We start from the raw sequence: 12,789 nt of genomic DNA on the forward strand, positions 1-12,789 counted from the left end.
TAATACTTTTTTCATGGATGATCCAAATAAGAGATCTGTCTCACAAAATACGACACGTGAGACCGTCTCACACAAGTTTTTGTCATATTCGAGTTTTGCTGGTCATTGATAGTTATTCTAATTTATTTAGATAAATTTTAATTATTTTTATATTTGAAATAAACAAGTCTCGATTTATGCTCAAATCTCGTCAATAATACTTATGGTGTGAAAGAATATCGTGTTTTGAAAAGAAAATGTGACCGAAGGGTGAAAGAGACTTAAGAAGGCTTTCCTCATATTAATGAAAATGAAAACCTTTGATTAAAGGTTGAACTGATACAACACAACGCTCCTCTTCCCATCCTCTACCATCTCCGGTGGAAAATGGATACAGGAGCGAGTTGGGTCACCGGCTTTATCTGATTTCTAACACAAATTGAGAAACAGCATTTTCTCCTCCTCAATCTCTCCCTGGAACACAAGAGGAAACGATCATTCAAAGAGTGTGATTTGAATCAATTACAAGGAAAAAACATGGATGTTTTGTGTTTGAAGGCCGGAATTCATGCAGTGGCAGCTGCGCCAAATGGGGAACACCGACTTAGCTCTGTGCCCCTGGAGAAGCCGTCTTTTTCAGCGCCGCCTCGGAGGAATCCGGGGTGGGTTTTCACTTTCCGGCACCCGCTGAGATCTATCTGGCCCGATGGTAAACACCGGTATGAGCAGGCAATCGCGGTGGACGACGCCGTTTCGGTTGATGAAGATGAAGAAATCGATGAGGCGGGTACAGAAGAGCAGGATGAGAATTGGGTTCTCAAGATTTTACGTGTGAAGTCTCTTTTCAGGGAGGAAGATAAATATGGTGATCGGGTTTATGATATTGGAAGAAAGATGGAGAAAGATGATGAAAACCGAGATGAATTCTGCGGGGAAGAGACTGGAGGGTGTGATGTATGTGCTGTTGACAACGATGAAAAGATTGAGTTTGATAGAGAGTCGTTTACGAAACTGCTTCGTAAGGTGCCGCTGGCGGAAGCTAGATTATATTCTAAGATGTCCTATTTAGGGAGCCTGGCTTATTCCATTCCTCAGATTAAGGTAAGGTTTCACTCGACATCTAACTCTTTTCATTTTTTTTTTGTTAGGGAAACAGCAGGGCATCGAAAAAATCATTATCTGTTTGATATGTGATGTTTATATTTGGACTCTAAACTTGGATTTTAGTTCTGAGTTTGTTCTTTATTTATAGTTATCCTTAGATCTTGGTTTTTCTTGAAAAATGTTAAGACCTGTGTATTGAACTGCTGTGATAATGTTGGCTTGGCTTGTAACTCCGAAGTTCTGGCTTTAGTCATCTGATGTGGGCAGATCAATTTTAATGCGTAGAGATTATTCCCTGATGGCCTGATCTTTCTGCTTTGATTTTTGAATGGTATTACAGCCTGAGAATCTCCTGAAGAACCATGGATTGCGTTTCTTGACTTCATCTGTTGAGAAAAAAGAGCAAGCAATGGAAGCTGAGAAAGATAGAGTACCATCTGAAGACCGACAGGAGCAAGTGAAAGCAGCAGATGAAACACGTGATGCACGTGGAAATGAAATCGAGCAGGCAGAAGGAGTAGAAACAATGCTAAATGGAAACCTTAGAAGGGTATCTGCTGCATATCAGATTGCTGCTTCTGCTGCTTCGTATCTACATTCTCATACGAGGAGCTTTCTTCAATTCAATTCTTCCAAGTCCATGTCAAGTGAAAAGTTGGTTGAAGAAATGAATGCGGGAACTGTCGATGTTGATGCATTCAATAAGGACATGGCCTCGTTAATTGCAACCACCGATTCGGTGACTGCAGTTGTTGCAGCAAAGGAGGAAGTAAAGCAAGCTGTGGCAGATGATTTGAATTCAACTCGCTCATCGCCATGTGAGTGGTTTGTGTGCGATGATGATCAGAGTGCCACTCGATTTTTTGTCATACAGGTAGGAGAATTGGACTAAGTTCAGAAAATTTTATGCCACTTAAAGAATCTGTGTGCTTTCCGTGATATGATTAATTTGATGATCATTTGATTTCTAAAAGGCTTCCAAATGTTTTATTGCTGACAGGGATCTGAGTCGCTGGCTTCTTGGCTGGCCAATTTGCTTTTTGAGCCCGTTCAGTTTGAGGTGATAATTTATTTACCATTTTTTAGGTGCCATCAACTTCTGATTTTGGGTTTTGGAGTCAAATATATTCTTGAAAAAATGCTTTTTTGACGTAGTTTATTCCTTCTTTAATATGGTTGTATGGTGTGTGCACGATAAATGAATTCAACACATCTTTTGCTTTAGGGACTTGATGTGATAGTGCATAGAGGTATTTACGAGGCAGCAAAAGGCATATACGAGCAGATGTTGCCTGAAATTCGGGCTCACATTGAATCTCGAGGTGATCGTGCTAAACTCCGTTTCACGGGTCACTCTCTTGGCGGAAGTTTATCTTTGCTTGTAAATCTCATGTTGCTGATAAGGGGAGAAGCACCCCGTTCATCATTACTCCCGGTTATAACTTTTGGGACACCGACGATCATGTGTGGAGGGGACCGCCTTCTCCGCAACCTTGGTTTGCCTCGAAATCATGTTCGTTCAATCACTATGCACAGGGATATTGTCCCCCGAGCTTTCTCTTGCCATTATCCAAAACATGTTGCCGAACTTCTCAAGGCTGTAAATGGGAAGTTTCGCAATCATCCATGTCTTAATGAACAGGCAAGAATTTATTGATCATCTTACTGTAAGGCCAATCCTCTATTAATTTGTCAAAATCTTTACTCTGTTCTCATTAATTATCCACAGAAGCTGCTATATGCTCCAATGGGAGATTTTTTAATTCTTCAACCAGACGAAAAATTCTCTCCGAGCCACGATCTTCTTCCTTCAGGCAGTGGTCTATATGTTTTAACAGGTGTTGGTAAAGCAGAGAAGCAAATTTTCGCCGCACAGGCAGTGTTCTTAAACTCCCCACACCCTCTCGAGATATTAAGTGACCGTTCCGCATATGGCTCGGAAGGAACCATCCATAGAGACCACGATATGAACTCTTACCTGAAATCCATTCGACACTTTATTCGACAAGAGCTTAGCCGAATGAAGAAAGCTAAGAGAGAGCACCGGCGGAAATTCTGGTGGCCGGTCGTGGTTCGACACGGGATCAGTGCTGGAATCATCATAAGTAGGTCGGTTAACTTGGTGGGACAAGTCCAATTCAGTATATCTGGCATTGTACAGAGCAGCAGAGAGTCTTTGAAACGATTCAGTACGCTGATGAGATCAAAGAACATGCATTTGCTTGTGGTGCTCTTGCTTCCCACGACCCAAAATAGGTGAATTTTTTGTATATCATTCTTTATTCAGTTGTTTATGTGTAGAAGAAGCAAGAAACTCAATGCTCCCTGGTTTTTGTTCTGGGGATGGAGTTACACAATGTATACTTGATGATATTGGATGAACAATATATTCTAAAATAAATTTTAATCCTACGTTGTTTTGTTAAAAAACAATGTCATACTTTTATATATGAACTCCAAAAAATGAAATAAAATAGGAATGAGATAGTTTCATGCTAATTAAATGGTTTTCTTAATTAAAAATAATGATTAAATCGTGATTTGAACTTGATTTGACCGATCTTGAGTCGAGTTCAAATAGCTCGAAGATTCACTCTATCATAACAATTTAAATCGAGTCAACTTAGCTCGTATGCACCCTTATGTTATAACAATAACAATTACAAACAAAATCCGAGAATGTTCGAAAAAAATATTATCTAATGATGACACAATAATTCTAGTATGGATATTAATATACATTACTTTCTCCATTTTTATCATATATACAAGATAATCGGAATAGTTAAAATATATTGCCTTATATCTTTATGTGCATAATATAAGGTTATATTTTATTTTATCTAAAATGTAATAATATAAATTTATTTTTAAAGAAACAAAAAAAAAAAAACAGGAAGATGTTGCGTACTTGCATGGAGCAGGTAGGGCCATGCATAGTACGTGTAGCTAAACGGTTTTGAGTTTGAAATCAAGGATGGGCAGTTGCCGTTTGGTGACAAATTAGGGGTCCCAATTTATGTCTATCTCTTGTTTATTTCAATTTTTCCCAGAAATTTTGTGTATTTATATATACTAATATAATATAAAAAATATTGAAGTTTTAGTATTGTAAATTATAATGTTTCGGGTTTTAATTATGTAATTTTTTTATTTTTTGTTTACATCCAATAACTAATATTTTTTTTTGTTTTTTTGTCGAAAACAACTAAACTCATCAGATATTTTTTATTTGATAATAATGTTATCTTACATAGCTTATAATGGAAGGAAAAAAAGTTTACTGTTTTTTTTATTTTTTAGTTAGATAGATTTTATTGTGTAAAATATATGTTTTATTCTCGTTATATGAGTTATATATGAGAGAACCAACGCATATTTGGTTGATTTAATGATTTCGCGCAAAAGAAAAAAATTTAAAAAAAAATTATGTTATTAAATGAAAAACAAACATTAACAAGCTACAAGACTAAAAGTATCATAATATTATATTATATATTTGATACATAATTTTATTTTGCAACGTTTTCTAGTTTACTCTTTTTCTACTACCAATATTATTGATTATTGAACGAAGTTGACACACATTTACCACCACCGAGTTTCATTACGTCGTCTATAAAACACTTACTCGATAAATATATGTCTACAATATAATAACAAAGTTTTTTTAAGATTAATTATGTTTCAGTCGACATAGTGGCGGAGCCAGAAATTTGGTTCTGCCCGAACTAGAATTTTAAATTCTAGAATCTTTTAATATTTTAAATTGATCTATCCGGGCTAATATAATATTATTCTAAAATTATACAAAATTTACATATAATTTTTTTTTTAAAAAAATTAGACCACCGGGGCTTATAGATTCATGTGGCTCCGCCATTGGATCGACATATTAATATGAAAATATTTTATTATAAGTCAAAATCAGTGTTCTAAAAAATGATAGATGTACTCTTAACGTGGAAATGCCCAGAGGTGACATCTTTGCAAAAATGGGGACAGTGAATGACAGGCTGATGACAAGCCAATATTCAACATATTTCAGAGTTTACACTACGCACATGGACGATGTTATATGACATAATGTACAAAGATATCGAAATATAATAACAGTGATGATGTGTTCTCCTAAAAGTAATTATCAATGAAAACAGTTTAATAATTAAAACAACCAATGGATAGATTTAGCCTTGGTAGTCTTCTCGTTTATAGTATCCAAACTTGGCTTCCACCCTTTCCCGGATATTTGCCTGCTTAAAAACTCTGGACGCTCCTCCAACTCAGAAACAGCACTGAAATGATTACGTTCCTCCTTCGTATGCATTGATACGGGGGCGCCGTGCTCCCGAACGGGATGATAAATTTTCACAAACATAGGAAGAAACCCAGTGTAAGATAAAAGGGCTTTGGATTTCAATAAAGAATTGGTTTTGGTTAGCACTTCTTTCGCTTCTTGGTATGATAGTGTGGTTTGTTTACCTTTCTTGATTGGAAGCATGACGTAAAGCTTCTTCCTATCCAGGATTTCATCTGCTGCCAATGGGGAGGGCTTTTTCCCATTGATCAGTTCAACCACAACCTCCTGTGGGTGCTCTAGCATGAGTTCTGCAGCTGTGACTGGCTCGTCGTACTTGAACACAGCACCGTCTGATAATATTACCTTCCCGGTGGCGGCGGCGGCACCGCCTGATTGCCAGTGAGAGACGGAATTCCCCATGGGTGGCGGTTGGTTTGATGTGAGATTATCGGATGGAAATCAAACATGCATTATATTACTACTGGTGTGGTGTGGAAGGTGTTCGTTAAACCGCTCCAACTTTTATGGTGGACTAGGTGACAACAAATGACAAATATATTAGGTAAAGTGGATATATGAAAGACCCTCCATTTGATGTTGTCAAACGTTGTATTATATAGTATGTCACAGTTATCTAATTAAGTAATTAGTATAGTGCAATATGGAGTCCCAACGATAGACTCAGTCAAACCAACCATCCCCAACTAATATAAACACAATGCCAGAGGAACCGTTCAATGAAACACCCGCATTAAACATATATGTGTGTGTGTATATATATGTTATTATTATATGTATGTATAGGCTTGTCAAATTGGTTTAGGATGGCCGTTACAAAAATGCGACGGGCTGGATTGAGGAAATCTCAACCCATTTGTAGGCAAGTCAAACGGATTGAGCCTGCTTGGATTGCGGGTTGAGGCGGGTCACCATGTCAGAATAGGATTTTATTATTATTTAAAAAAATCAATATTTTAGTTTTTTAAGTAGATATTTTTAAGTTTTATTTGGCTTACTTTGAATAAATTTTGATGATAATTAACTTTGTTATATTTCTTTAGTTTTTTCGTATTTTGTTCAAATGTTCTTAGCACATTTTTATTAAAAAAAAATTTTCTTAGCATTTTTTATAATTTTTTTTAAATTAGGTTGGTCGGCCAACCTAACCCATGGCCCAAGGCGGGTTAGGCTGGGTTAGCCATTTCGTGGCCCGCACTCCTAATGACAGATTGTTGGATGACCATCCCGTCAGCCCGTTTTGACATCTATATATACATATACGTATTTGTGTACATGTGTGTATATGTTTGTGTATGTACGCGCATGTGCGTGTGTATTATACGCTAATGTGGCGTAGCGTCAGTTTCATGTGTAAACTTATTATGGGCACCTCCCAACCATAATCAGTTTCTTTTTCCATTGTGTGCATGTATATATGAGTGTGTAGGTACCACTGAGTCAGTCAGTACAGTTAACACCTCTTAATTAAATATGCCGACAACCAAACAATTTGAGAAATGGGAAGAAAACAGCTATGGGCTAATGTATCAATGCATTTTTCAGGATACAATGACATGAACATTCAAATTGTTGGCCAGTCGTTGCCAAGAACACAATACAATTCGTGATATATAAACATATCAAGAATTGATGAGAAGAAGGGGAGTGGCCAACACGAATTCTTGAGTGATAATTATAATTAGGCAGATGACAGTTGACATGTTTTTGAATAATATTGAAAGTTGATGCAACAACAACTAACACATGAACCAAAAAAAATTGGATAACGTACCAAAAACAAAGCACCATGCGGAACAAGTTTTAGCAACAACATAAGTGAAACTTCTCCCCTTCTTCACAACATCTTTATCGAAGCACCTCTCCTTTCAGGACAAAGTGTTATGGTCGTATTCAGTTGATGCTAAAACCCTACTTTATGTATTGAGATACCCACTTGAAGCCATCGCCATAGCCCATTTTCCGAACAATGCTGCACATGAATATTTCTAAAGGACGGACATTAGATTCTGCTAGATTCACTGTCCCTTTTCCTGTGGTTACACCAGTGAGGCCAAGATGATAACGCAACTCATCTTCTGAGGCAGCATAAGGTATGTCAATCTTGTTCCCCAGAATAAGAAAGGGGACTGCAGCAAGGGCCTCATCAGAGAGGAGTGCATCCAACTCCTTTTTAGATTCCGCAAAACGTTCCTTGTCATAAGCATCCACCAGGTAAACTACTGCATCAACCTGTCGAATCACAAGAATACATATTAATGAAAGCAGGAACATGAGGATATTCGGGAGGAAATAGTTTGATTTGGAGTTCAAAGTTTTTGAGAAAAATTTGGTGCCCGCAAAGGGTATGCCGTGCTACAAAAGTAACCTGTAGTTCCATCGAGATTAAACAAATATATTATTCGAATAAATGTGATAGTAATAACTGCATGATTCAACAATTTTTATGACAAATGTCTCGAGCTTCACTTTCATGTCATATACCAGAGGCAGAGGGTAAAAAATGAATGCAAGGGTGTATACTCATACTTCTCGCACATCTACAGAAGGGAGGCTACATCGTAGAGGTGAATATAACATCACAAACACTCTACATGCGTAGCCACAGTAGCGAGCAAACAAGCATACGAACGACAAGAATCCACTCAAGCACTCACAGATACTTTCAGCCAGGCAGTGGAGGCAAAACAGTGGATAAGTAGCATATATTACAAGCCACTATCCATTCTAAGTAAGTTGAATCCTCTATAACATTAATAACATAACACAAATTTAACTTCCCCTTTCTGATGAAAACGTGATCATACAGCTGAGAGGCACAACAGATATAGCAAGCACTCGAGCCTTTCCACAAAATAACAGTCGGAAATATCTGAATTCAAGCTACCTTGGCATAATAATCCTTCCAAACTCTGCGGGCAATCTGATGCCCTCCCAAATCAAAAGCCTTAAACTTAATATTCCCAATACTCAGCTCTTCCGAGGTGGGATATTGAGTGGGTTGATGCTGCGCTAATCTCTGGATCAAATCAAAATCCCAACCCAATCAATCAATCAATCGGGATCCATTGAAATATGAAATAAACAATTTGAAAAGGAAGTACCTCATCCTTGAGCATGTGGAGGAGCGTGGTTTTACCGGCATTATCCAAGCCAAGGAACAAGATCTTAGCCTCTTTCTGCCATAACCCGAGAGATGCCAACACCCCGTAAAACCAGTCCAAGAAAAACATCTTTCTTCGTGTGAGTGTACTAGAGAAGTCCGATTCCGATCGATCGAGACTCAAATTTTGGCTTCCGCTCACTGCTTGTTTCTATGGACGCGACTGCTGCCCTGCCCTGCAAAATTTATGACTTTACTGCTGAAAGAACAAAAATTAGGGGGAAATTCACTTCAACAACATATTCATTACTTACAAGATGGATATTGAATGTTTCTTTTTTCTAATTACCAAAATTGTACTGAATTATAACGGATTCAAAATTATTTAGACATGTCAACCAGAAACCGAAATTGATTCATATTAAGAAAAAAAATTGTGTGAGACGGTTTTATTGCTCGTATTTTATGAGACGGATATCTTATTTGGGTCATCCATGAAAAAATATTACTTTTTATGCTAAGAGTATTATCTTTTATTGTAAATATCGATATGATTGACATGTCTCATAGATAAAGATTCGTGAGATCGTCTCACAAGAGACCTACTATATTATTAAAGTTAGATATGGTAAGGAAATAATATTATTAAAATTATATTTAAGGTAGATTCTATTTAATCCGAAATTGATTTAGAGTGAATTTGGACATATAAAGTCTATTTTGTAAGAGTTTTTTTATTAAAGTTTTTGTAAGTAATTGTAACCCAACAATATATATTTTTTAAACAATACTAAATAAATTTTGAATTTCTGCATCCCGAAATTTGTTGAAAAGCATAAAAAAAATAATTTAATTATATATATATATATATTAACCGATTATCGGTTCGATTGAACAGTTAATATGTGGTTGGTCGGAAAATAAGTTTGGTATTTTCGGTTACGCTTGGATTTAATGGAAACCCAATCTTTTAATTTGAGTAGTTCGAAAAGATCATCACTTTCCAAATTGTCAGAATTTTTCAGCCGGGACACCGTCAGAAATGGCGGATTCTTCCTTGTCAATCACAGACAAACCTCGGATGCGAGATGTCGAGGAATTCAAGGAAAGCTAGTTAATAGTAGCTCTCTGCCCGTGTGTATTTTGCCACATTCTTTTACTTGTAGTCGCTATTATTGTTCTCATTATCGAATTCCATGTATATTGTCACACGCCTCTTCACTCTTTACTCTTCAAGAAGGCTTTGTATAAAAGCATTTGCAGATTTTACCATTTGTATAAAAGCATTTGCAGCTGCCAAGTAAGGGAAGAAGGCTGTTGGAATTCTTGATTTGATGAAAAAGTTAAAGTTTAAAGTCGATGCAGAGATGATCAATTGTTTGTTGGATGCATTAGGGAGGGCAAAGCTTGGGAAAGAAGCCCAGGTTTTGTTCGAGAAGCTGGAGCATGTACATCTGTAATAAGTGGTTATTCGAGAGCTTGATTTGTTTATTTATCTGCAGAAAATCGGAATGCCTCCAACTAGGAAATATCAGTCAGGACCTTATAAGCGGAAAAAGAAAAAAAAAAGTTGAAAAATTTATTGAGTCTCAAAGAGGGGCTATCAACAGATTTGTTGTCAAACAATCAGGAAATCCATCACTTGAAGATTTGGGTAACAAAGAGGAAAAAGAAAACAATTGTAATGAATTACATGATGTCTTAGCCGTTGAAAATGATGTAGAGGAAGATGTGGATGAGATTGAAGGGAATGAAAAAGGTGATGACTTTAGTCTTTGAAAATACTTTTTATGAAAGTGATGATGATGTTATTAGTATAGTAAAGGAAGAACCAAGTTCATCAATTCCATTTGACATTTTTGATCCTAGAAACTAGGAGAATTTAGATCCCAAGTGGAAGGATCGATTAGTGGAAAAAGGTCCTATAAAAGATGTATTAACAGGTAAAGGTCCCAAAAATAGATCAAATAGATGATTCTCTTCGGATTTCTACACTCGTATTTTGCCAAATGGTCAAAAACACTATAAAGATTGTTGGTGTATTCAAAAGCACTTGATAAAGCATTTTGTTTTTGCTGCAAGTTGTTTAAAACAGGACCTCAACCAAGTTTGCTAGCAAATGATTGATACTATGATTGGGGGGGCATCTTAGTAGCAGACTTAAAGAACATGAGATAAGTATCGAGCATGTCAATTATTATGCTAGCTGAAAACAATTGATCATGCCATTCAAGATCAAATCAAGAAGGCAAAAGAGCATTGGAGGAAGATATTACAACGATTAATTTCAATTGTGAGATTTTTGGCTAAACAAAACTTAGCATTTCTAGGTAGTAATGAGAAGCTTTATGATGATAACAATGGATACTTTATGGCTGCTATCGGGATGATTGCTGAGTGGGACTTGATGATGAAGGAGCATCTTGAAAAAAATACACATTATTATTATCTCAGCCACAAAATTTTTTTTTATAACGATGAAACCCAAAACTATTAAGCCTCTTTGATGCGCATTGAGTTAAGCAACGACCTTACACAATAACATACAAACCACGTTAGTCAGGTAAACTGTATTGGACAAACACTGTGCAACAAACTGGAACGAAAAAGTATTGTTAAGGAAATAGAACTTTTAACAACTAGTCAAACATTCACTTACTCCTCCAACTCCTACATATTTTAAGAGCGGAGACAATGTAATTTTGATCTCGTATGTGTCTCTACATAATTTGTTCCCCAATTTTAGATTTAAGTCTTAATTTTCTACATTTGTTTCTTCTTTTTTTTTTTGAATTTTATTCTTTTTTCTTACATAAGTGCGACGCTAACATAACGATATTTGCAATATCATATAATATTCTAATGAAAAAATTATTAAAATCTAAAAATAAAAAATATAATATTAAAACTTAAATTTGATAGTTTATAAAATAACATTCTATACCGTCTTCAATCAAATTAAAATCAATAACATGGGACTTATATTGAAAATTGAACAGTCAGGGACTTATTACACACTACCTCCACCCTCGTTCGTTTCAGACATAGATGTCGAATTATTATATTGAAACTAATTTTATTGTGATATGTAATTTAAAATTTGAAAAAAATAAAATAAATTATCCATTGTCTAAAAATGTTGGCAAAAACTTATGTGAGACGGTTTCACGGGTCGTATTTTGTGAGACAGATCTCTTATTTGGGTCATCCATTAAAAAATATTACTTTTTATGCTAAGAGTATTACTTTTTATTGTGAATATCGGTAGGATTGACCCATCTCACAGATAAAGATTCGTGAGACTGTCTCACAAGAGACCTACTCCTAAAAGTTTCACATACAAGCTAAGCAAACTAACACAATGAAATATTTGTCGTCGTAAATATTACTTAAAAAGACAGCTGTAAAAATTACTTTAAATATTTGAAAAAAACTTACTAAATACTGATTGGATATAATTTAAAATAATTTCTTCAAATATAAAAATATTTCTTCAAATATAAAAATATTTGTGTATCGAATTTAAAAGATATCTTATGGCCAAACTAAGATTTTTTTAGATAAAGATGATAGAATTTCGAAGCATCCAACATCCGAATATCCACCAAATAAGCCTTTTTTTAAAGTGATATTAAGCTTATACTTCTAATTAGCTTATAGTTTTTATTTTTGTGTTTTATTTTTTTAATTTAGAAAAGATAAAGATTAATAATCAAAGGAGGAAAATAATTTAAAAAATGCTAGTGTGTCGAATATGTAGGATCGAGTGCTTACCGCTTTACTAAAAACTATAGCTGGTGGTAATGGTTCTTTTAAAGCACACGGCAGCTCAAGCACCACAGTTCGATCGCTCCACCAAGTAGGGACAATTATTGCACCCAACAATCTCCCTCTCAATAATTGCAGTCCTTGCAATCAATGAGAATCGAACCCGTGACATTGGCTCTGATACCAATTGTAGGACCGAGTGCTTACCGTTTTACCAATGGTGCAACTCAAATCTTTTAAACTACACATCATATATAATTGTGTATGTATACAGAAATCGTATATTTTCTGGGATTTCTACTAAGTTCACAGGTTAGTTTATTTTTATTTTTTAAAAAAATAATTCAAAATATTTTGTTAATCGTTTCTTGATCCATTGTTTCTTGGCATATATTTTTTGGAATAACTTGAACCTGTTGTGACTCAATCTGTGGCCCCTCAATGCCTTGTGTTGTAGTGTAAAAATTGTCTATGTGCGAAGAGCAATCGAAGTATGATACACTGGTTGTTGTGTGAT

General features: G+C 35.6%; 3 protein-coding genes across 3 annotated transcripts; 1 reads left to right on the forward strand and 2 right to left on the reverse strand.

Annotated features, from left to right (window-relative positions):
- Nucleotides 1–256: 256 nt before the first annotated feature.
- On the forward strand, nt 257–3,490 carry LOC140973231 (phospholipase A1 PLIP2, chloroplastic-like). Its single transcript, XM_073435879.1, has 5 exons — nt 257–1,080; nt 1,424–1,957; nt 2,084–2,143; nt 2,309–2,725; nt 2,813–3,490. The coding sequence occupies exons 1-5, from the start codon at nt 517–519 to the stop codon at nt 3,341–3,343; spliced, it is 2,106 nt and encodes a 701-aa protein (XP_073291980.1). The 5' UTR covers nt 257–516; the 3' UTR covers nt 3,344–3,490.
- Nucleotides 3,491–5,067: 1,577 nt separating this feature from the next.
- On the reverse strand, nt 5,068–6,102 carry LOC140972118 (uncharacterized). The gene has a single exon (XM_073434586.1). It carries the CDS (start codon nt 5,801–5,803, stop codon nt 5,249–5,251), a length of 555 nt encoding a protein of 184 aa, XP_073290687.1. The 5' UTR covers nt 5,804–6,102; the 3' UTR covers nt 5,068–5,248.
- A 1,003-nt stretch (nt 6,103–7,105) lies between these two features.
- On the reverse strand, nt 7,106–8,875 carry LOC140973232 (small COPII coat GTPase SAR1A-like). Its single transcript, XM_073435880.1, has 3 exons — nt 8,506–8,875; nt 8,289–8,420; nt 7,106–7,633 (listed from the first exon to the last, which is right to left on the reverse strand). The coding sequence occupies exons 1-3, from the start codon at nt 8,632–8,634 to the stop codon at nt 7,313–7,315; spliced, it is 582 nt and encodes a 193-aa protein (XP_073291981.1). The 5' UTR covers nt 8,635–8,875; the 3' UTR covers nt 7,106–7,312.
- Between the last annotated feature and the right edge of the window lie 3,914 nt (nt 8,876–12,789).

The sequence above is a fragment of the Primulina huaijiensis genome, chromosome 3 (assembly GCF_012295235.1).
Source record: "Primulina huaijiensis isolate GDHJ02 chromosome 3, ASM1229523v2, whole genome shotgun sequence".
NCBI classification, from domain to species: domain Eukaryota; kingdom Viridiplantae; phylum Streptophyta; class Magnoliopsida; order Lamiales; family Gesneriaceae; genus Primulina; species Primulina huaijiensis.